The sequence below is a fragment of the Aricia agestis genome, chromosome 14 (genome assembly GCF_905147365.1).
Source record: "Aricia agestis chromosome 14, ilAriAges1.1, whole genome shotgun sequence".
In the NCBI taxonomy this organism is placed as follows: Eukaryota; Metazoa; Arthropoda; class Insecta; order Lepidoptera; family Lycaenidae; genus Aricia; species Aricia agestis.
In genome coordinates this window covers 12,158,956-12,183,522 of record NC_056419.1, presented here as the reverse complement: position 1 = coordinate 12,183,522, position 24,567 = coordinate 12,158,956, and the positions used below count along the sequence as shown (strand labels likewise).

General features: G+C 36.6%; 2 protein-coding genes across 4 annotated transcripts in view; one reads left to right on the top strand and one right to left on the bottom strand.

Moving 5' to 3' along the window:
• Nucleotides 1-24,567, bottom strand: part of LOC121733842 (endoribonuclease Dicer) — a 61,760-nt gene that overhangs the window by 16,446 nt on the left and 20,747 nt on the right. For all 3 annotated transcript variants that reach the window (XM_042124220.1, XM_042124219.1, XM_042124221.1), the window contains 13 exons: nucleotides 23,986-24,101; nucleotides 23,185-23,317; nucleotides 21,515-21,804; nucleotides 20,928-21,108; nucleotides 20,030-20,115; nucleotides 19,270-19,408; nucleotides 18,332-18,546; nucleotides 18,024-18,106; nucleotides 17,679-17,775; nucleotides 16,952-17,063; nucleotides 16,352-16,527; nucleotides 13,663-13,905; nucleotides 12,656-12,791 (listed from right to left, as the gene is read on the bottom strand). In XM_042124220.1, the coding sequence (XP_041980154.1) occupies nucleotides 12,656-12,791; nucleotides 13,663-13,905; nucleotides 16,352-16,527; nucleotides 16,952-17,063; nucleotides 17,679-17,775; nucleotides 18,024-18,106; nucleotides 18,332-18,546; nucleotides 19,270-19,408; nucleotides 20,030-20,115; nucleotides 20,928-21,108; nucleotides 21,515-21,804; nucleotides 23,185-23,317; nucleotides 23,986-24,101 (2,007 nt within the window). The remainder of the gene's footprint in view (nucleotides 1-12,655; nucleotides 12,792-13,662; nucleotides 13,906-16,351; nucleotides 16,528-16,951; nucleotides 17,064-17,678; nucleotides 17,776-18,023; nucleotides 18,107-18,331; nucleotides 18,547-19,269; nucleotides 19,409-20,029; nucleotides 20,116-20,927; nucleotides 21,109-21,514; nucleotides 21,805-23,184; nucleotides 23,318-23,985; nucleotides 24,102-24,567) is intronic.
• On the top strand, nucleotides 1,434-10,641 carry LOC121733845 (juvenile hormone epoxide hydrolase-like). Its single transcript, XM_042124228.1, has 7 exons — nucleotides 1,434-1,544; nucleotides 3,490-3,669; nucleotides 4,615-4,998; nucleotides 6,431-6,588; nucleotides 8,805-8,998; nucleotides 9,761-9,989; nucleotides 10,410-10,641. The coding sequence occupies exons 2-7, from the start codon at nucleotides 3,490-3,492 to the stop codon at nucleotides 10,621-10,623; spliced, it is 1,359 nt and encodes a 452-aa protein (XP_041980162.1). The 5' UTR covers nucleotides 1,434-1,544; the 3' UTR covers nucleotides 10,624-10,641.

Sequence of the window (24,567 nt, the reverse complement as noted above, 5' to 3'; positions counted from 1 at the left end):
ATGCTGAATTCGCATTATTTAGGGTGCATAATTAGTGTGCAAGTCAGTATTTTTGGTGAAACTTTTAAATATTTTGATCGAGAAAAGAGAATATAAAGATATTGATTTAAATACATGCCTTATTTAAACAGCAATTACACTTTTAATTATTATTGGAGTACACCTATAAATTCAGAAGAAAGTAATAGGAGTTACCGGACCACAACATCTGATAAAATCAGTTACAATTTATTTATTTCGTTTTCGGTCCTCAGATAACAGTAGTAAGTGCCTGTCTAGATGAGGCGTTTTACGCGCAAAGTCCATACGCGCGTTTCAATTACAATTGCATCCAGATACCGCGTTTTAGGCGCTTTTTTACGCTAACATGGACTCGAAGTTATCAGGCTCCAATCAAATACGTACATTCGCAACGGACTCGCGCGTAGTTCTGGACGCTGCAATGGTAATGGCACCCAAGTATCTCGATGTTTGAAATGAGGCTGATTTATTTATTGATTTTCAATTTATAATTAATTTGTATTGTACTTATATACCTATAAGGACGGCATTATCGTTCCACGGACTACGATAAAATCCTTTCTTTTCTAGATAAAAAAAAACAAACAAAAGATAGAACGGCCTTCGTTATAACTGCAGTCTGCAGTAGACTTTGTTTACAAGAGCTTATATAAATACACATATAATTATTATTGCGATTTGTAATATAGTGTCATATCACAAGCGTATGTATTTAATTTAAGAATGTGTATAAAACCATTCTTCACGTTAAATTATACCATCGAGGAAATTGATTCCTAAATCCTAGGCAGTTGACGGACCTACGTCGTTTGGTCGGATTATGTCAATTCAATGTTATAGTTTGTGCGTTCCATTGACTTTTATAAGTGGAATCGGCATAATGGTCTCTACCAAATCAAAATACTGTGGCCGATCAGCCATTTTATGTTCCGGTTCTCCGAGGTACATAAACTGTCAAAGTGTCGTATTATAGGGATGTCGAAATTGAAAGAAAATATCGATATATCGATACATCGATATTTGAAAAAATATCAATATCGGTCTCGATATATCGCAAAAAAATAGGCACTTGAAATCAAAGAGAATATAATCACTACGTTTTACTTGAAATGTTCACAAAATACTCAGTTGTATACATACTTTAATAATAATAATTGATGGTAAAATTAAAATAAACTGTAAACACATCGTGCGCGAGTACAACTAGTATTTGTCCGATTTTTTGGGAATTTTTGCCCGATATCAATAATGGCAACTTAAATAATAATTAATAAACTTAAAATAAATTTAATAGTTTTATTAAAATTAAGGAGGCTCCTATATAAAAAAACCATATTAACGTTCGGCTGGCTCTTCTTTTTTTTTATTCTGTCTGATCTCCACAATTTGCGTGCGGAACCCTAACGCTCGCGGCGGTTGTACGGTAGCTTGACGTACCATTGTACTGTGAGTCGGCGCACGCGCACGTGTTCGGATGAGTAATGTTCTAGTGCCAGTGACATAGTGATATATTATCATATAAGGTAAATATTTTTAAATAATCTCGTGCTTTAAAAAAGTTAATAGTATCGGTATATTTTTTGTCTTTTTCGAAGATAGGTATGGGTAGGTATCAGGAATGATTTCCATATTATGAAAATGTTACAATATGCCCGTGAATAGTTTTATTTAGCTAATTCTTATTCGGTTTCGAATTTACTTTAACAGCAAGTGTTTAGAGACAAATATCGTATTCAATAGATCACTTAATATTTTTTGCCTACCGGCAACCTATCGGTGTCGAAAGAATGTGTCATGTATGTATAAATGTAAATTTAAAGCAAGATTTTTTTATAATAAACCTACCGTTTAATAATAAATTTCTGGTTAGTAACGACATCGGAAGTCCTAGCAGTAACAGCAAACATGCATAATTGATTATTGTTCTAATTGTAGCATAATATTTATTCGTTCAGTAGACCATCCTACTATTATAGGTAGTAAATAGTATAGGTATCAAATACTAGATATCTAGTAACTATCCATACTTCCATACTAGTATTATAAATGCGAAAGTGTGTCCGTCTGTCTGTTACCTCTTCACGGTCAAACCGCTGAACCGATTTTGCTCGGCATGGAGACACTTAGACACAGACAGAGAGTCCTGAGAAAGGACATAGTTTTAATCAAGGAAAAATGTACGGTTAAATTTTGGCGCAACGAAGTTGCGGGCGTCGTCTAGTGTAGATATCATTCGTTTTGCATTAGACCTCGGCTACAAAAATATCTAACAAAGACCGCTTTGTATTTTCAACAGACTGCAGACATCTTTCTAGATCTAAAGTCACTATTGTCCAAGAAACCTTCAAAAATTGTTGAAAGTGAAAAAAGAACTTTTTTAACTGTTGAACTAAAAAATATATTAGCGCATGCAAATATAAATTAAGTAAAGAAGATTTTGTCATTATCGAGCCATTGGGTAGGATTTTAGATATGTAATAATAAAATAACACAAAATATAATATTAAAATAAAGATTTTAGTGACTTATTTGAAACTGAGAATGATGTTATAAATATTTACAGTATATGATGTTATAAATATTTACAGTATACTTCCCAACATGGCAAATAATTAATTTTCTAAACTACCTTTTTGCCACCACAGGCGATAGCTCAGTCGCAGGACGGCAATTGCCTGCCCAAGTGACCCAACCCTTGTATTATATATCATCTTTCTTATAAGACAATCAGCTGGTCAGCTCACATGTTCTAGCCAAACTTAAATACAATATTTAGGCGCGTGAATCCAACCTACGACATCTAAGTCGAGAGCTTTGGACCATTAAACTTCGGAGGTCTTGCAAGGAATAAAACAATTAAGCCTACATTAATCACGGTTGCCCAGTCAGCTGATTAGAAAAAATACATTACACGGGCAGTGTAAATAATAACATAATTTAATTGTATCTCTTATTACCATGCTAATATAGAGTCTTACAACTTTTTTTTCCGTAAGTACCTTAAAAAGGTTCACGCTTTATAAAACGCAGTTCCATAATATTATTATTATGTTGTCTTTTTCAAACAACTAGAGATCGCTAAGGTGGCACCAGGGGTCATTGACCATTCTAGTCTAGGAGCTATGTAAAAAATGCTCACGCTTAATTCTGTCAACTTAAAAAAAAAACTCTTAAAAAAGCACAGACTTTATTGATTAATCGGAAAACCTTTTGCCAACTCTTAAAATACGATTTTGCCCTTAGACTAGAAACATCTTTCAGTTCATTGTCAATAGCGGTTTTTGGTCGGTTAGTCAAAAACGATGCAGAATGAAAAGTTTTTATGACAGGGAGTCAATGACCACTATAGCCAGGCTACGGCGTGTGCTATACATATACAAAAAAAGAATAAAACATAGTGTAACCAAAATATTTGTATGCACAATATTGTGTTTTTTATTGTTAATGGGTTTTATATTTTGATTTCAGATGCTGAAAGGGTTATCAATTATTTCAGCTGTAGTAGCAGTTCTAGTAGGTTATTTAATTTATCATCTTCACAAAGTCCCAGATGTCCCAAAATTAGACTACAATAGATGGTGGGGAGAAGGACCACCTCAGCCAGATGATAAAACTATAACACGTTTTGATATTGAGTTCAAAGATGAGGTAAGTAATCATTATTTAACAATATTTATATTAGGGTGGGTAGGGTGGGTAGGGTGGGTACTATACGCGCCGGATTTTTTGCGCGTCGTGTGCGTTACTGTATAATTATAATTCCATAAGTTTTATAGACTAAAAAGTGCGTCACGGATAGTCTGTCGTTTGCGCTGCGCCTAACTATAACTTTAACTTTAACCATAAGTCATAACAAAATGTTAAATGAACTGTCAAATCCCTAGTAAAAGTCCATAATGGACGCAATATTTGACAACCTTAATTTTAACAATAACAACGCCTCTGGTGCAACCCACCCTTAGCCCGGGCGCGCACTAGCGGTCATCGAAAGTATGGTATGGCCGCTGGCCTCCTTGCGGCCAGGTGCGCGTGGTCTATGTGGTCTATGGCGGTTTTATATGGAGGTAGCTCTATCGATGGCCGCCGCGGCCTGGCCGCTGCGGCTTGGCCACTAGTGCGCGCCCGGACTTAGAGGTAAAGAAACAAAATATGCATCGTCTAATCACTAATAAAATGTCAATTGCCCAGTACCCGCAATATTAAGCATCTTGCATCCCTTCTACACGTTAGGTTAGGTTAAGCATCTACACTCTGATGATTGCCATTACGATTGCGAAGCCACATGCACAACCAAATTACATGCATTATTACCGTCGTCATAGGCAATCATGCACAAATATGACCCTCTACACTCTATAGTCTACACGTTTATAATATATGTCCATCATGTCAATATGATGCCGCTTGGAGAAGCCACATAAATCAAGTTACAATAATTATATCAACTTTGGGACTTAATCATGGAAACAATCAGTGTGTTCAAATCAAACTTTGAGATTTTTTTATGGAGGTATTACCTATAAATTGTATAATATTATGTCATTATTGTTACTACAAATTATAATATTAATAGTGGTTTACGTAATTTTACAGATGATCAAAGACCTAAGGACGCGTCTACGCAACCGGCGTCCGTTCACAAGACCGATGGAGGGCATACAGTCACAATACGGCATAAACACAGTGTACTTAGACAAAATACTAAGCTACTGGCATGACAAGTATGATTTTAAGAAGAGAGCTGCGTTACTCAATAGATACCCTGGCTACAAGACGAGAATACAAGGACTGGATATTCATTATGTGCATGCTAAGTCTTCAGCCAAGAATCTAGTGCCTATACTACTGATGCACGGTTGGCCGAGCTCTTCAAAAGAATTCGATATGGTCATACCATTACTGGTAGAGGATAGAAAGCAGTATGACTTCGGTTTCGAAGTGATTGCCGTCGATCTGCCTGGTTACGGATACTCGCAGGTAAAATTTTTATATTTTTTTTATTTCTAATTTTTTTTTATAATTATGAAGGCATAGCAAGTTCATAATAGATATTGCAGCTACCTGCTACAGTATGCATAAATACGTTTATGGGTACTTATAGATTTTTCGTAATCGTCTGTTTTTGCCCATCATTGGCCAACATGGAGAGGCCGTATTACACGTTTCATGTAATATTTAGTTTGAAGAGATCCCGCTATATTATATCACCTCCAATGTTTGCAGGTACCTAGGTATTGACGAGTTCTTCGTCTATCATATCATGGATATTAATTAATTATTTACTATTATAGCGGCGCAGAGGTCGAGGTGTTAAATGTCATGTATACCTCTCATCTATATTTAGAATAATATTATTTACTAATATTGACTAGGTAGTGGGAACATAGATTTCAATGACATACCTAGGGGAAACGTTCAATATTTTAATGGACTAGTCTAGAATATTAAGCTACAAGGTCATGCCGCGGTTCCTAGTTTTGATACGTAGATTTTAGATGATATTGCAGTAAAAACAGGACCATTTTTCGGCATACTTTATATGTCTTTTCAACGTCTGGGAACTAAGGTTAGATCGGACGTCTAGAAACGTCCTATGACGTTATAAAACACTATAACAATGCTATTAAGCTTCGAATTTTGTATTGCTAATATTAATGCTTAATACTATCAAAGAAATTGATACATAGGCAGATGATGACTACGTTATTTGGTCGTCTTATGTCAAGCCCAGATGACAGATCACGAGTCACGACTGACTTGGTAAAACCCGACCTAATAATAGAGGTCTTCCATCTGTTTATGAATCAATTTTTCTATTAGTACATATACATTTTATGGAAATTAATATTAAATGACCGTCATTAATAATAATTAAAGTGAACGTGCCAAGTAATTATTGACTTGAATATCATCACGCGATGACATGATCACGTGAACAGGAAACAATGAACACCCCAGATATTAATATTTATTAGTAAAATTAAGTACCTGGGAGCACGTGCTTTGCTCTGTTCTAGTAATGAGAAAAAAAGGAAAACAAATAAAAAGGAAATGTAAACAAAACCGGAATATTTCCAGTTTTAAGATCTAACTTATACTGATTTAGTCCCATTCAACCTCAGGTTTTAGTAGGTACTTATTTCTTGTAGGTACTGACACTTAAGACTTAGATGAACTTTCCACGAATATTTTTATCATTATTTGTTTTTATTTTGTTTGTACCATGTCTAACGTAATATTTAAATAATGTAAGACAATATATTAAAAACGCAGTTTTAAATAAGCTTTTTTAACCGACTTCCAAAAAGGAGGAGGTTATATGTATGTTCGTCTGTTTATATATTATATTTTTTTATGCTGATCTTTCAAAGAGTCCTAACTACTACACAATCTCGTCTTACGTTTTCAGGAGACCAACAAACCGGGTATGAACCCGCTACAGATCGGTATAATCATGCACAATCTAATGAAGCGTCTGGGCTTCAAGCAATACTACATCCACGCAGGCGACTGGGGCGCCCAAGTCGGCAACCACATGATCACGCTATTCCAGGATGAGATTTTAGGGTACGTAGCGAGTAATCTGACAATTAGACTATTTCTAACGAAAAATCTGAGTGTACTAATTCGACCCAAAAAGCTGAAAAGCTATGTCCAGTGTCCACACTTTGCAATTTCATCTTCAATTTTCGTCATTATCTTTTTATTCAACTTTCGTTTGGCATATTCAATAATTGAATGCGTCAAAATCCACCCGCGTTGAAAAGAAAAGTGTCATAGCGTCGCGAGCATGCCTTACGTGCGATGTTGACTGCGCTATAAAGGCATGCGTTATAGCGCAGTCAACTTGATGAACAAAAAAAGGCACAGTGTGGACAAAACTATTGTACACTAGATTTCCCGGTTAACTTCGTGTCACTTTAAAACCTTCCCTGGATTTCTACGATTATGTTAACACTAAAATTAGCCAAATCGGTCCAGCCGTTATCAAGTTATAGCGTTACTAACACAATTGAAAATCCATTTTTTTTGTATATATAGATGATATTTTGTCAGCACCATTACGCGCCGTACGCGTCGAACGCACCGCATAGTACACGAAATGCGACGCATACGGTGCGGACGAAATATGAATGTGCGAGGTTTCACATCATTTCATACATCTAAACTGCGGCGCGTTCGGCGCGTGCGTGATAAATGTGCGGTCACTTTTATAGCATACTGCAGCGGTCGACAACCTTCTGGCAGGTAAGGGCCACAAGGTGGCAAAACAAACTAAAGGCGGGCCGCAGGCCTCATTCTCGTATTAACCCTAGAATCTCAGTATACCTACACATAACGAAGGGAGATAAGTTTAGTGTTTGTTATAAAATGACACAAACAGCTACGTTCTTAAGAGGCAATAGGCATGATGACTATTTTTTTTTTCTTATCGGTAATTGAAAGACACTTAAAAAATAGAAACAACGTTGAAAGAATGACTCTGATAGCTTAAAAATTCACCAAGATATGACAATTCAAATATCTCATAAAAAAAGACCTGCCCGAAACGCTCCATACAAAGTGCTACGAAAGTATGACATCAGTCTTTCGTAGTTTGTACGCATCGGGAGACAACTTTGTTCGACAGGTATATTAAATATTGCGTTTATGAAAGTGGTTTCATAACAAAAGTTGCTTTTAATTGCATAAGTTATCGAATTGTATACAAATATTTAAAAAATTAATTGAAAATAAAATCGACTTGAATATCCAACTTTGAAGGCGCATAACAAAAAAAATACAAATGCTAACAAGCTGAAATTTTGGGAAGACTTATTTTTTACCGTGATTTCTTTATTTTATTAACAAAATTCGCTAATCTTTGACTTTGTCATCATCCCTATTACTACTGGCAATATTAGAAAACACTGTTTTTGATACGTCATATAACTCATTCATAACACATTCACGGGCCACAAGTAAGACGTTCGCGGGTCGCATGCGGCCCGCGGGCCGCGTGTTGCCGACCGCTGGCATATTGCATAACTTATATTAGATCAAACGGTTAAATTTAGTTTAAATGGTTGTCCTCAATTTTAGTTTTCGTTTGTGCAATGTGCATGTTCTTATTTCTAGTACAAAAAAATGTAATATAAGTAGATAACTACTTATAATAAATGAGTAACTATTATATTTTATTTATTTATTATTATATTTTATACATAACTATGTGGAAAAAATATTAATATGCATAGTTAAGTAATTACTAAGTACATTCACTACATTTCAATTACTGATAATTGTTATAACTTATAACATAATATAAGCTAGACCATTCTACTATTATATTATGTGACTATACAGAGAAACACGATAATGATTTTCACCTTATTAACACAAAGATCCAGATAATGTATAAAGACTTTATTTGCTTGATTGTCGAGGAACTTTTTTACGGAATAGATAATAGTCCGGGTTCCGTAGCACATTTTTTTATTACTACCAAAAAGAGTTTAACATTGTCCTACAAAATATAGAACAATCCATATTTTAGGACAATCAAATTAAACTATAAAATCCTTTCTATCTCTGTTAGCTACCACTTTAAGATTTTTCGCAAATAAAATTGTTGTTTGTCTTATCAAAATGATGGTACTCATAAAAAATTAGCTTGATAGTAATAAAGAAAAATTGTTCTACGGAACCCAGACTATAAAGAAAAAAACATCATAATTTGTATACAGTATTATACGCACTGTGCATTTTCTTATCAGTATGGACTAAAAGAGTGTTTTTTCCAGATTTCACACAAACATGCCAATGTCCTCACGGTCTATAAGTGCACTCAAGTATATAGTCGGATCTTTATTCTTCCCCAGTCTACTGGTGGAAGAGCAGTTCTTAAACAGATTCGCACCGTTCGAAGACATAGTTAGGTACTTAGTAAGAGAGAGTGGTTATTTCCACATACAAGCGACGAAGCCCGATACTATTGGTACGTAATTTTTAGTCTTCAAACTCAAAAACTCAAACTCAAACTCAAAATTTTTTATTCAGAATAATTTTTTTCAAATATTCTCTGAACGTCGGGGCTACACAGATGCCTACCACCGGTTCGGGAACTAACCCGGCGAGAAGAACCGGCGTAAGAAACTCGCACGGGGCCATCTTTTTCTAAAAAGATGGAAAATTACAAAAAATATATTATAAAATAACAGTGTCATTATGACTAAATAAAATAAAACGAATGTAAAATTATTATACATATTATAATGAAACAGCTCTGCAGGGGGCGACCTTATTCCCATGAATCCCCCGCTTCACATAAGCGTTTACGCACTTTGTTGTTTTGTTCTGTTACTACACCTATTTTAATTGGCGTTTGTCTTAGCATGATTTATAAACTTTTTTTATAAACATGAGTTCTTTTAGGAGTTTCGAGACTCTGCAAAATTTTAATATTCGTAAAAGCTTCACTATTGCACCAATTTTCTTACTTGAAAAAAAAAAACAGCTGTTTTATAATATTATTATCAAAGTGTTAAGTCGCTGAAACTTATTGAAAAGAAATATTTTATTTTAGAAAACTTTCTGCAATAAAACTTGCTTATAATCTTAAGAATGTTAACATTCTGCAGAGTGTAGTCTCGTAAGATGTCAAATGTTCACTCTGTAAATTTTACTACCTAAACTATTAAATTAACTGAACCGGTTTCTCCCTCAGCCGCATTATCTCAATAGATGGCGCTATTTTCAGGGGCGGCGCTAACTGACACTCCTGTGGGCATGGCGGCCTATCTCCTCGAGAAGATAGGCATCGTCTGTAACCGGGATCAGACGGATACCCCTCACGGAGGCCTCGAGAGCGTCCATATAGATGATCTGATAGACACGCTGACTATAATGTGGGCAACCGGCCATATCACAACCGCCACTAGATTGTACTCCGAAGCGTTGTCGTGGCCCGAAGTTTTCATAGTGCATGAGTAAGTTTTTTTTCATAAACTTTTGAGCAGGGGCGGCTAGGAAGGCTGTCCAAAATAGCGACATTGAGAATTGTGCAATGATTTGGATAAAGTTGCTCCATCTATAGGAACTGTTAACAATAGTGTCTTTTAAAAATTGACAATATGTATTGATGTTTCATAATGCAACTCACAAGACGTAGCCATCTCATGAAACAAATTATGTATTATGAAACATCGTTGCTATTCTTAAGTTTTTTTTTTGCGATTTTTGCACACACAGTGGCTTTTGTACTCATTTTGTCATTCAATATTATGAATTAAATGATAAAATGAGTGTACAATTCAGAACTTGGCTCGTGTTTTGGACCTATTTACTAATCAGTCTGGCCACCACCAAAAAAAATTTGTTTCAAGAGTGAAAAAAACATTTTTTTTCAGGATTCCAACTTACGTCCCGACCGCCGTGATCAACTTTCGCTACGAGGTGTTCTTCCAACCCGACTGGGTTCTACGCGACAAGTTCCACAAGCTAGTGCGATCCACCACCGTCAACTATGGCGGGCACTTCGGCGCTTTGCAGAACCCTAAAGAGCTAACCGAAGACATATTCGAATCGGTATCATTGTTCCGCAACTTGAGCAAATCTGATTAAATACTTTTTTTATTTAAAGATTCGCAGTTTTGTTTGAATAAACGTCCTTAAACTAAATGTGAGACCGCAAGGCAGGTTACAAAAAATCGGCCAAAATTGTGTTTTTGTATGGGAGCCCCCCCTTAATATATTTTTTTAAATCATTTATTGTGCACAAGAAATATTCACAAAATAACAATTTACACACAGTAAGACGACACAATAGGATCTGCTTATTTCTAATAGAAATCTCTTCCAGCAACCCTACGGAGAGAGATTGGATTAGGATAGCAGATATGACATGCACAAACATGAATTTAATATTGCATCAAAATAAAATAATAGGATAATGACAAAATTAAAAATTACAAGTACATATATATCGATATCTACAACAACAACATACAACAAATAATAAAATTTGAATATATAATTATAAAATTAAATTCATGTTTTTATTTTATTTAAATATTTTTAATAATTATAAAATTACACATATAATAATAATAATTATTATTATATGTGTAATTAATATGGCCATAATTATTATGGCCTTTGTGAAAATGTAAATTGCCTACTTGTTTTCATCATTGATACTGAGCAAAAAACGTTTGAAAAATCATGTTTGTTGTATCGAAGCCCCCCTTAAATATTTAATATTTTTTTTGTATTTGTTGTTATAGCGGCAACAGAAATACATAATCTGTGAAAATTTCAACTCTCTAGCTATTACTGTTCTTCAGTTACAGCCTGGAGACAGACGGACAGACGGACATACATCGAAGTCTCAGTAATAGGGTCCCGTTTTTACCCTTTGGGTACGGAACCCTAAAAAGTAACTATAAGCTACGTGAGCAGTGCCTAGTAGATACTCGTAGTACGCCAGTCTTCCATGCAGGAGCTATAGGCGGTAGCTGTGCACTAGTCATGTAAACAATTAATTTTAAGCTTCAGATTTGTGTCACCAGTGGCAGCACTTTCTTTGTGAAAGGACACCTCAAATAAATAAATAATAATAATAATCAATTAAAGTTTCGGATTGGCGGCACCAGTTCGCTTAATCTACTTCCTGTCACCTGTGTATATACATAGAAGTGTTACTAACTTATTCCATGTAAATAAAAGGGCATCACTAACCTACTCCCTCTGTATAATGAAGTTTCATTAACTTTTTCCCTGTGTATAAAGAAGTATCACTATCCTACTCCCTGTGTATAAAGGACCATCACTAACCTAGCTACTTCCTGTGTATAAAGGAGCATCACTAACCTACTCACTGTGTATAAAGAAGTATCGCTATCCTACTCCCTGTGTATAAAGAAGTATCACTATCTTACACCCTGTGTAACCTAGCTACTCCCTGTGTATAAAGGAGCATCACTAACCTGTACACTGTATATAAAGAAGTATCACTATCCTACTCCCTGAGTCCCTGTGTATAAAGGAGCATCACTAACCTACTCACTGTGTATAAAGTAGCATAACTAACCTACTCACTGTGTATAAAAAAGTATAACTTAACTGCTTCCTGTGTATATAGAAATGTCACTAACTTATTCCATGTAAATAAAAGGGCATTACTGACCTACTCCCTGTGTATAATGAAGTTTCATCAACCTTCTCCCTGTGTATAAAGAAGTATCATTATCCTACTCCCTGTGTATAAAGATGCATCACTAACATACTCCTTGTGCACAAAGAAGCATCACTAACCTACTCCCTGTGTACAAAGAAGCATCACTAACACTAACCTACTCCCTGTGTATAACAAAGCATGACTAACCTACTCCCTGTGTATAAAGATGCATCACTAACGTACTCCCTGTGTACAAAGAAGCATCACTAACCTAATCCCTGTGTACAAAGAAGCATCACTAACCTACTCCCTGTGTACAAAGAAGCATCACTAACCTACTCCCTGTGTACAAAGAATGTGTACATAGAATATATATCAAAGCATGACTAACCTGATGCAAATGCATCACTAACATACTCCCTGTGTACAAAGAAGCATTTCTAACCTACTCCCTGTGTAAAAAGAAGTATCGCTCACCTGTTCCCTGTGTATGAGCTCTATGAGGAATTCCGGTGCGAAGAACCCAGGTATCACGAAGTCGTTGGTCGGCGTGAACTGTTCCACCTTCATGCGACCACCCAGGTTTATCTTGTCGCCAGCGTAGTAAAGGTTTCTGGAAGTAAATAGTAATATTAAAGGCATGTTAACTTTGTTGTGTCACCAATGTAAGTAAACTTGAGATATAATAATAATAATATCTATGGACGCTTCACACCACGTCAGTCTGGCCCCGTGGTAAGTACCTGAAGGACTTGTGTTACAGGTACCAGGCAACGGAAATATATTTAATACTTTTATACTATACATATATTTAAGATTTTTATTATAATTATGATACACATATTTAATGCACATCCATGACCCAGGAACTTTGAAAACATTTTGTTCCGTCGGCGGGATTCGAACCCGCGACCCCCGGCTTGAGCTATCAATGCGCTCACCACTGAGCCACAGAGGTCGTCAACTCAGTGTAATGGCCACACTCATGTATTATTTAATATGATTACTGATTACTTATCTTTAAGTTAAAGTATTTAACAGAAATTGTGTACAATGATATAATCGGTAAAATAAATTCATAATCAGTAAAGTATATGTCACCGAGTGCAGCTGCAAAACTCACTTTCGTTAGTTAAAAAAATATTTTGAGATTGAGTTTGATAAAGACTGAAATGAAAAGGACTCATATTATGCCTGTTTTCACCAACGTTCTCCTAACGCTAAGTGTTCCCTAGCGATCTTTGCGGGTCAAATATCTCTTAAAACAAACACATTTTTTATAAAAAGTAGTGTTTTGCAAAAGTTCTTACGCCCTAAGGACGAACGTGACATACAAAAATTCGTGAAATCTTGAAGGATATGTACCCTAAATGGCCGCTAGGGGACCACTTAGCGTTAGGAGGAGGTTGGTGAAAAGTGCCTCTTTTACATACACACCCTAAAGTATTTTCACTTAGTTTTGTTACGTATAATTGCCAACTTACCTATTACCGATGAGTCGGCCTTTGATATTGGTCAGCTGCCCCTCATCCATTGCCGGGAACCGGTGGTATAGATACAGACTGGCTGCGAACTTCAGGAAGGAATCTCCCAACGTCTCCGTACGCTCCAAGTTGAAGTTGTCGTGCGAGTTGATGGTCGTCAGCGAAGTGAGTATATCACGTAGCTCCGGCCCCCGTGGCGATGGTTTCTTCAGGAGCAGCTCAATTGCCGGAGTGTGGTATTTTCTAAAGCAATTGAATAATCAGTTAAAAGTTACTTCCTGACCATTCAAAAGGTTTTATTCATAATAATACTCCCCACACTGATTTCGGTGACAGTGGCCAATTTCATTGAAACCAGGCCAGGTACACAAGAGCACTCTCTATTCCTTCACTGTCATAACCCAGTCCGGAAGACAGACGGAAGACAACTGGCGAACGGTCAGGCGCAGGACCGACTTTTTACATGCCCATCCGACGCATGGATCATCTTGTCAGTCAATCAGAAATCAAATAGCAAAGAGAATCAAAATAAAATATCAAGCCTCAGCAAGCAGATACGAGAAAATATACGGAGAGACAGAAAAGCAAGAAGGACGAAAAAACTAGAAGAGGTAATTAAAAAAACAGGCGGAACGAGAAAAGCCTTCAGAGAGCTAAGAGAAATGGGAATGGAATGGATACCCAAACTAAAATGTAAGAAATCCAAACAAGTGACAAACCGCAGAGAAATCCACCAACTAGCTACTATAGATCTCTCTACTCGAACATAGACCCGGAGCAAGGGAACAACACAAACACACACCCAAACAAGAGTCACGAGGATGTACCACCAATTATAAGAGAAGAAGTAGAGAAAGCAATAATGTCACAAAAGCTGGAAAAAGCCCCAGGTGCTGACAACGTTACCAACGAACTGTTAAGAGGCACCATGGAAGACATAAGCCCAATTCTGACTAAGTTATTCAACGAAATATTAATAACAGGCAATATCCCAAACCAATGGCACGAATCATACATTATTCTGCTCCACAAGAAGGGGGACAAAGAAAACATCAGCAATTATAGGCTAATCACCCTTATCTTAAATGTGTACATATTTGCTAAAATAATATTGGAAAGAATAACGACGACACTAGACGAAAACCAACCAATCGAACAGGCGGGATTCAGAAAGAACTATAGCACAATAGATCACATCCACACAATAAAACAAGTAATGGGAAAATACTGTGAGTACCAAAAACCACTATATATCTGCTTTATTGACTACTCCAAAGCCTTCGACAGTTTAAGTCATAAACACATTTGGCTTACCCTAAAAACACAAGGGGTAGATGAAACTTACATAAATTTAATTAAATCAATATACAGAAACAGCAAAGGTCGCATTAAAATGGAAGCAGAAGGTGACCCCTTTCCAATAAATAGAGGTGTGAGACAAGGGGACCCATTATCCCCTAAGCTGTTTAACGCCGTGCTGGAAGACATATTTAGAAAACTGGATTGGGTAAACTATGGCCTCAATATCAACGGCAACAGACTCAATCACTTGAGATTCGCGGATGACATCATCCTACTTGAGGAAGACCCTAGAAAACTGGAGTGCATGGTCAAGGAGCTTGCGGAAAAGAGCAGAGTCGTAGGCCTGGAAATGAATGCTGAAAAAACAAAGCTAATGACCAATACTACAGAAGCCACCATAGAAGTAAACGGAACCCAGCTTGAGTATGTAGCAGAATATGTCTGTTTAGGACAAATTATATCTCCACAAGATCCAATGACAAGCGAAATAAATAAAAGAGTCGCCTGTGGATGGAAAAAATACTGGTCGCTAAAATAAATAATGAAAAACAAGGATTTAAGCATACACATCAAAAGGTAGACCTTCAACACCTGCATTCTCCCTTGCATGACGTACGGCTGTGAAACATGGGCACTAACAGACAAACTCAGACAAAAACTAGCAATTACACAAAAAGCAATGGAACGTAGTATACTAGGGATCAGACTTAGCGACAAGGTTAACAACCAAGAAATAAGAAGGAGAACCAAAGTTACGGATATAATAACACGCATCGAACACCTGAAATGGAGTTGGACAGGATATTTATGTTACGCTGTAAAAATAACAAATGGAGCAAACAAGTAACTCTGTGTTATCCTAGAGAAAATACCAGAAAACAGGGCCACCCAAGAGTGAGATGGAGAGATGACATTCGCCTGACTTTGGGTCCTTACTGGACAAGAGACAGAGAAAAGAAATAGCAGATGACAGAGCTCAGTGGAGAGCACTATGCCAAGAGGCACACCGAATTGCGTGATCTACTATAACACTAGATTAACCAAATTAAAAAGAAAATGTAACGCTTTTCGGAAACAAAAGGGCTATATTATTATAACTTGGAAATAACATGACCTACGAGCCAAGAGCCACTCTCTTAACCACTAGACCACGGAAGCGTTTTTTATTACTGAGTTTGTGACCTCGTATGTAATATCTGGATCGGACTCGTACACCGCTCAAGCATTAATTACGGAAGGTCCATCGTCCCGTTTGATCCAATTATGGGTACTTTTCATAGCCTTTGATAATATATCACTTAAACCGCGGCTAACACCGCCGGGCACAGCTAATAAGTATTATATAATCCAGAATTCGGCAATTTGAAAATAGTAGTAATAATCTCACGGTGTAGGCGGCGGCAGTATGGCGGCAGGAGGAGGGACGCGCGGGCGCAGAGGGGCGGAGTCGGCGCCGCTCGCGACGCTTATTAGCGGCGCGCCCACAAACGACTCGTACACCTCGACGTCCATAACCGTCACAGTGGACAGGTTGCGCTCGATGTCCACGGGCTCGTTCTCCTCCTATAGAAGAAAATTTTATTTGATGAGGGTTCCGTACCCAGAGGGTAAAATCGGGACCCTATTACTAGGACTTCGCTGTCTGTCTCCAGGCTATATTGTCTCATGAACCGCGATAGCTAGGCCGCTCAAACAACCGCAACAACAACAAATACTAAAAACAAAATAAAATCTAAATTTAAGGAGGGCTCACATACAAGAAACGCGATTTTTAAGCATTTTTTGGTAAATATCAATAATGGCAACAAGTAGGCACTGGAAATATAAAAATAAATCATTACATACACTTGCTTGTCTTGCGATATAGCCGCAGGCCGCATATAAATCGAGCGATACTAGCTACTAGCCAAACAATGCAAATGTAAAAAGTGGCCCAAAATGTAAACATATTCAATATTCATGCATTCTATATAATATTAATACTTACCGGCCAGGGGTACTCTTTGCTAATTTTCTTTTTCTGCAGCTGATAAACGCTTTCCCTCATCGTAATTATGTTGAGTTTTCTCGGGGCGAATTCGTCTATTGGATTGTTTATCCTGACAAAAAAAAAAACATATTTAAACCCAAAAGGCGTATAGAGGCACAAAATTTCATGTAAATGGTTAAAATCTCATCGTTTTGATTAACTATAATAATAATTAGAACAGAAGTTTAATATCGAATAATTAGTCTCTTATAATATGCTGATAAGTTTTTTGTATGTCGAGCACGAACCACCATGATATAAAGTAAAAACTTTCAAATATAATATTATATAATATTTCATCTAAATATTTTTAGGTGTCTATTTAGACATACAGACAAACTTTCCCATTTGAAATATTAAACCTTACTTATAATAATATTCCTACAGCGAATAACTGGAATTGAAATGAATTCTTCTCATTGGAAAAATTACACGACAGACAAAAACAGCAAATTTTGAATTTATATGTTGCATGAATATTTTTATTGACACTAACGCCTCTAGTCCACCGACGCTGCGAATTGCGAAACAGCGGCGAACCGATTTACTGTCTCACCCGCCACACGACAATGCGTTATATTGCATCTCGCTCTATTCCTGTTTCGCATTGGTTTCGCAGATATTTCGCAGTTCGCCGCGTCGGTGGACTAGAGGCGTAAGGAGGTAAAATTATTTACTACCTTACCTATCAACACTCATGACAGTGGAAGGCGGTTCGATGTCTGCCAACAAGGATCTGGTTGCCACTCCAATGTCCACCAATATTGGTTCCCATTTCTCAGCTGAAATCATCAAAAACCATCAAAGGTAAACCAAATGTTACCCGCTGGGTGATAATGTATATCTACACCATTGCAGCATCCGATTGACAGCAGAAATTGCACACAAGCGAAAATTTTAGTTTGTAAATAGTTTACCTATTGTAACCCAACAATAAAAAAGTTGTTACTGTACATTTACTGATTTATCTTTTATAAGATAGAAGATAGATATAGATATACTAAAACACTAGTAAGTATATTATACTTACAGGGTGGTAAGGTAACATGGCCTCTTCCAATTTCCATCTGTATCTGCGCGCGTAGCTCATCCGCTGTCAGAAGCATGGTCACCCTAAATTGAAATTAAAAAAGGATTATAATTAGATTATAATGAATATAATATTATTGTAGTTAATGTATGCAAAATTTATTCGTGTCATTGTTATATTATAGGTTTATTGCTGGCAACAAAGTCAAAACTCACAAATAATTTAAATGCAACTCTGAAACGAATTCTCATGAGCACTACTGAATTCTATCTCCCTCACCAATATAGGATTAGAAAGAGACAGCTAACCTGTGCACGATGCTCGGTAGCAACGTCGCTTTTAGCCACATGGCGCCCGGGTAGTCGAACTTGATACAGAACTCCGGAACGAACATTTCCGGGAAACCGCTAAACTTTTTATCGCCTTGCGCCTCTGCGATCAGTTTTCTTTGCTTGTCAGTGAACGACCGAATAGTCGCCGCGCGCGGTAGCAGGCAGTTCGCTCGAGTCGTTATGTTTCTGACCTGAAAAAACAAAAGGGTGATACATATAAAATATACCTTATTAATTCTTAAAACTCTTATTTTATTTGTAAAACAATGTAAACGTACAATGTAAAAATATTGAGGTAATTTGTTTATCCCATAAAGTTAATATACCTAGCGGAATAGAGCAACTATCTCGAGCTATCAAACGAAACCGAAATTGGTTTTATCTGTGTGTAAAAATATGTGTACGTATACACTTACACAATCATGATGGAACATAATTTCTATGAGATTAAATTATCAACGTGCGGCACGTGCCGACTGGACGTCAAAAAAGGGTGTTGCTGTCATGTATCACGCGTCTCTTTTTACCACGCAGTTACTGATAGTGACATCTCTCTTGCTCAGGCCTTTGTTTCTCTATTCCGCTAGGTATATTAACTTTATGGTTTATCCCAATCAATATTGATTTTTGATTAAAATTGTTATATAAATAGAAAAACTTGTTTGCAAAAATTTTTTTTTCAGAACCCTCTCTCTCTCTCTCTCAGTTTACAGAATCCATTTTGTAGTTCTGTCTATTGAATATTTTTACCATTAATTATACAAGTTCAGATTGTATCTGTTTTCCTAACAAAAAAATAATAATTAAATATCAAAATCGGTGCATAAACGACAAAGTTATCCGCGAACAAACATTAAAAAAAACAAATATACAGTCGAATTGCGAAGCCTTCTTTTTTAAAGTTGGTACAATACCTCAAGCATTGGTTGATCTTTACTGCCGAGTATCTCAAGGTTGTACTTGGTGCGGTAGTAGTCGGCGTAAGTCGGTATGTCGGCCGACTCGAACCACGACATCGGCGTCGTGTACTCGAGAACATTCGTCACAATGTATCTGTAACATAAATCTGTGTTAGGCTCTAAACACACTTGCCGAAGTTACGCGGCGGAAGTTCGGTATGATTACGTCAGCAATGTCAAACGCATACAATATAACGCGGCGTAATTTCAGCATGGTGTGTCATGGGTAATTTAAAATACATTTCAGGTATTATGCCGCCTTTTTTCGGCTTAGTGTGTGTAGTCACTTATAGTATGATTTTAAATATACTATCACAGAAGTTGATTCATAGACAGACGGCTTATTTCGATCGGTCGGAAGGTCGGGCGAAGCCGCGCGGAGCGTCTAGTATATTACTAGCTATTTAACCGAGCTTTGCTTGGTATTCGATAAAACACGAATAAAATGTCATTTTCTAAAAATGATTCCTAGCTATATCGATTTATCGCCCCCAATCCCCCTATATACTAAATTTCATGAAAATCTTTGGAGCTGATTCCGAGATTCCAATTATGTATATTTATATACAAGAATTGCTCATTTAAAGATATAAGACATCCTATTACAGCGAAGTGCTATTCGCTTTAAGTATGAAGTGCCAACCCGACGTCAAGTTGTGTTATTGATCAAAGCTTACCAGCGACTTAACTATTCAATATCAAAGCCATCTCATACCTATCTGGACGAACGTTGGGCCTGTAATATGGAGTGACCACCGCATACTTATATTCCTCCACAGTCACTCGCAGCGCTTGCCTTTCCTGAAACATAATTCATTTTGAGTATAATGTGGACATACATATATTTTTTAATTGTTACATGGATAGTTAGATATTTTGTTATGTTATTCGTCACAAACAAGGCATATCGGGACCATAGTTTGGCACGATCACTGTCCTATTTTAACAAATGGTTGGTAAAAATAGCATTAGCAATAATAATTAATTGTTAAAAGCCAATTAGCAATTATCTACTCGTACTTGCTAAAAAATACGATTTCTAATATTATCGTGCGCAGCAAAAGTCTACAATCATGAAAAAATTGACGTCCGCGCTGTTTCGCACCGCGGCGCTAACTGCTATTATATGTACTTGCTATATTTCACTCGATGCGAAATAATACTCGACGTGAGCGCTGCGATGCGAACCGAGAGTTCACGATGACGCGATTTTAGCAAATAAAAAAGCAATAGCATGCTATGACATAAAAATTAGCACGTTAATGAAATTAATAGAAAATAGCATTAATTCCGATTACTAATTAATAACTTTCACATTCCACCATACAAAAACAAAATCTAGTCCCTCGAGTCCACTCCAATATTCATTGTAAAGTATTTATTTATAATAGATTCTATAGATTATTATTTTATTTAGTAATTTTTATATGCTCTAGTCACTAGTGTGTAGTGTGTGTTCTCTAGAACTTATTGTCAATACATCCTTTTGTATACATGGACTCCACGGTAACCACGTTTTCGTATCCGTTTAGATACCACTGTGAAAGTGGTAAACTTCACTTCACAGTCAACTCTATACATTATACACCCTATCACTTTGTTTTGTCACTCACCGCGTCAGTGGGTATAACAACTGGTGGTATCGGTTTGTACGTCTGCAGCAATTCCCAGTCCACGTCGTAGTCGTCGTCTATACGGCGCACCGGAACCACGTATAGACAGTTGACGTTGCCGTGGTAGATGAGAAACTTCTTAGCTATGTCCAACACTTCGTCGAACACGTAATAGTGAAACCTGAAAAAATTGTTGAGCATAAATCTGCGAATGTTTTACTACAAATATTGCTAAACCATACTAATGTACAGTGTTTTTCAACCTTTTTAGGGTTACCAGTACTCAAAAGGTAAAAACGGGACCTACTAAGACTTCGATGTCTGTCTGTCACACTGATATACACAATTTTCATAGATTGTGTATATCTGTTGCTGCTTTAACAACAAATACTAAAAACAAAATAAATTAAATATTTAAGGGGGGGCTCCTATACAACAAACGTGATTTTTTTGCTCGATATCAATAACGGCAATACATAGGCACTTGAAATATTCACGAAATACTCAGTTTTATTTGTGATTCAATAGTATAAAATAAAATTTAAATAAAATAGACCCAAAAACGTTTGATGATACGAAGAACCTACCTTTTAATAACCTCAAACGCTTCGTCGTCCAAAGGTAGTACAGCGAAATTGACTTTGATGGAAGTCGTTATTTCCCCCGCTGATATAAACATGGGGAAGTCGCATAGTTTCGGTAGCGGGTTGAACGTCAAAAGGCCGTATGTCTGGTCGTTCCTCAGCAAATTATATATGACATTCTCCCTCGAATCCTTGGGTTCGTCGTAAGCGACTTTCAACTCTATCACGTGGAGATAAAGAGGCTTGCTGTCAAATTCGTCATAGATTGACGGGCCGTTGAGTACAACGGGATACTGAAATATAATATTGCAGAATTGTCAAGAACATTATCTATTTTCTATCTTGAAGAGGATACACCAGGGGCTAGAGAAATGAAAAAAAAGTACGTGTAATATCTAAAGTCTCCCTTCTCCCTTACCTCAAGCCTATACCGCAGAACGCGATAGAGACAACTGCAGAAAATCAACCATTCGTTGTCCCCTGATTCCTTCTCCAAAACTTAACAGATTTAAGTATGTACTTTTTTCATTAAAGATTAAAGAAAGGCTTGAGCTGTGTTCCTATGTTTTTTTTTTTTGTATAATCTTGCCAAATCTGTTTACTGGATGTTTAAACACATCAGAAAATCTGGCCATTTTTTTGGGTTTTTCAACGTTCATATCTTATTTAATAATTAAATTATGAAAAAAAATAAAACATACGGACATTCTATTAGTGGCCGTAGATATTCAGGAAAAAAATTATAACTCTACTAGCATTATCCAGGGAGGAAACAGGGGACAACGTTTGTATGGAAAAAAGGGCGATGTGGACTCCTCTTAAAGTTACGAATAATAAAAACTAAGGAAACGTAACTCAACTCAATCGTTTCGAATTTGGTTCCTTTTCGCACACTAAAAAATGGCAATAGCAACGAAACACTAACACTCAAATTTACGAAATAAAGCCGCTGACATTAATTGTCACTTCTATATTTACACAAAGTACCGAATACATGCATAAAGTACGCATGTATTTGGGACACATTTTGAAGACTCGAGGACAAGTTTTTTGACACAGTTACTCTTTCTTAGTATTATTATTCGTAGACCGTAGTCAAGAACATTATCAATTTTCTATCTTTAAATATAGAGACATAAAATTTTCAAAGGTTCATGATAGTAAAAAGTACAGGTTCCCTAGAACATTTTTTTGACCTGATTACTATCAAGCTAATTTTTTGTGAGTAGCTTCATTTCGATAACACGAACAACAATTTCCTCTGCGAAAATACTCGAAAGTGGTAGCTAACAGAGATAGAAAGGATTTAATATTTCGATTCGATGGTCCTAAAATATGGATTGTTCTAGTTGTAGGACAATGTTACTGTTAAATTATATACCTATTAACCTATCAATTACAAAAAATCTGCTGGTTAAGGTTCCGTTTTGGGGTTCTGTAGCTCTACCATGAGTTCAAAGCTATAGTTTTTATCGATACTCGATACCGACTACGTAAATTTTTAGTATGGCAAATTTTACAGCGCCTCTGGCGGTCACTTGCGGAACTAAAATCGCCATACTAAAAAATTACGTAGTCGGTATCGAGTATCGACAAAAACTATAGCTTTAAAGTGTTTAAACTCATGGTAGAGCTACTGTAATCAACAAGTCCTCGTTGACACAATAACTTACGTGTCTATTATATTTTCTTATCCTGTGTTTTGTGCCAGTCTTGGGAAGGTTGTCGTCTGTTTCGTCATTTTCCTGATCCCAAGGCCAGTTCGGGAAACACGCTTTTACGTCCACTTGATCAAAGTCGACTTTTCTGTAACCATACATAGTGCAATTATACAATATTATATTACACAAGTTTAAAATTATGAGAAGTCACAAAAATGTATACCTCACATTAATTCATATTATGAATAGTAAGGGACCATCCATAAAGTACGTCACACGATTTTCATAATTGACGCGTGGTCACATTTGTGAGGCCCCCCCTCCCTAGTGTGCGTGTGTTTTGCCGTTCAATTTATAAAAACTAGCTATTTGACAGAGCTTTGCTCGGTATTCGATAAAACACGAATAAAATTACATTTTCTAAAAATGATTCCTAGCTAGATCGATTTATCGCCCCCGAAACCCCCTATATACTAAATTTCATGAAAATCGTTGGAGCCGATTCCGAGATTCCAATTATATATATAATATATATACAAGAATTGCTCATTTAAAGATATAAGATTAAAATGTGGTGTCACAAAACTTAGGACCCCCTCCTCCTCCTTGTCACACCATGTCACAGTTCGTCGACCCGCTCCCTCCCCCTTTAGGTATGACATAATATACGGATGACAATTGATGACAAAACACTTGAGCTATTTTTTATGAAATTTGGTATGGAGACACTGAGTACTGGAACGGGACTAAAGTAGTTTATAAATGAATTAAAATATAAATGGTGTCTCAACTAGACTAAACAAGTAATCTCACCCATATTTCCGCGGCAGCAGTGTCACTTCATCCAACTCCCCAACTTCATGTAGCTTCATGCACGCTTTGAGAGCCGCTGACCGTTTCGCATTTTTCAGTACCTCGAAGTAATCACCCTGAAAAGCAAAACTTAGTGTAACAATATCAGAAAACTCTTGTAGCCATAATAATTTTTATTCAATGAAGAAATTTAAAAAAAGATTTGGCTTTAATAACTGTCATGAATCGGAATGCAAAATATTGAACCCAAATATTCAGCACTGAGTGGGTTAATGATGAACTATAGCTGTGAAAAGTGACATGATCGAAAGTGTTCTTAATACTTTCGATCCTGTCAATTTTTTAACAAAAAAATAGTTCAAAATCGGGCCACTCGTTTGGACACTATGATGACACGGACAGACTTTACGCCCAAAACGCTGAACCGATTTAGCTGAAATTTGTTATGGAGATACTTTAATTCCCGTGAAAGAACAGAATACATTTTATTCTGAAATTTACAGTTTCTACGCGGAAAACGAGTTCTGGCGCAACGGACGTCATCTAGTAATAATATCAATCAAAGGTCAGCAACGCATTTGC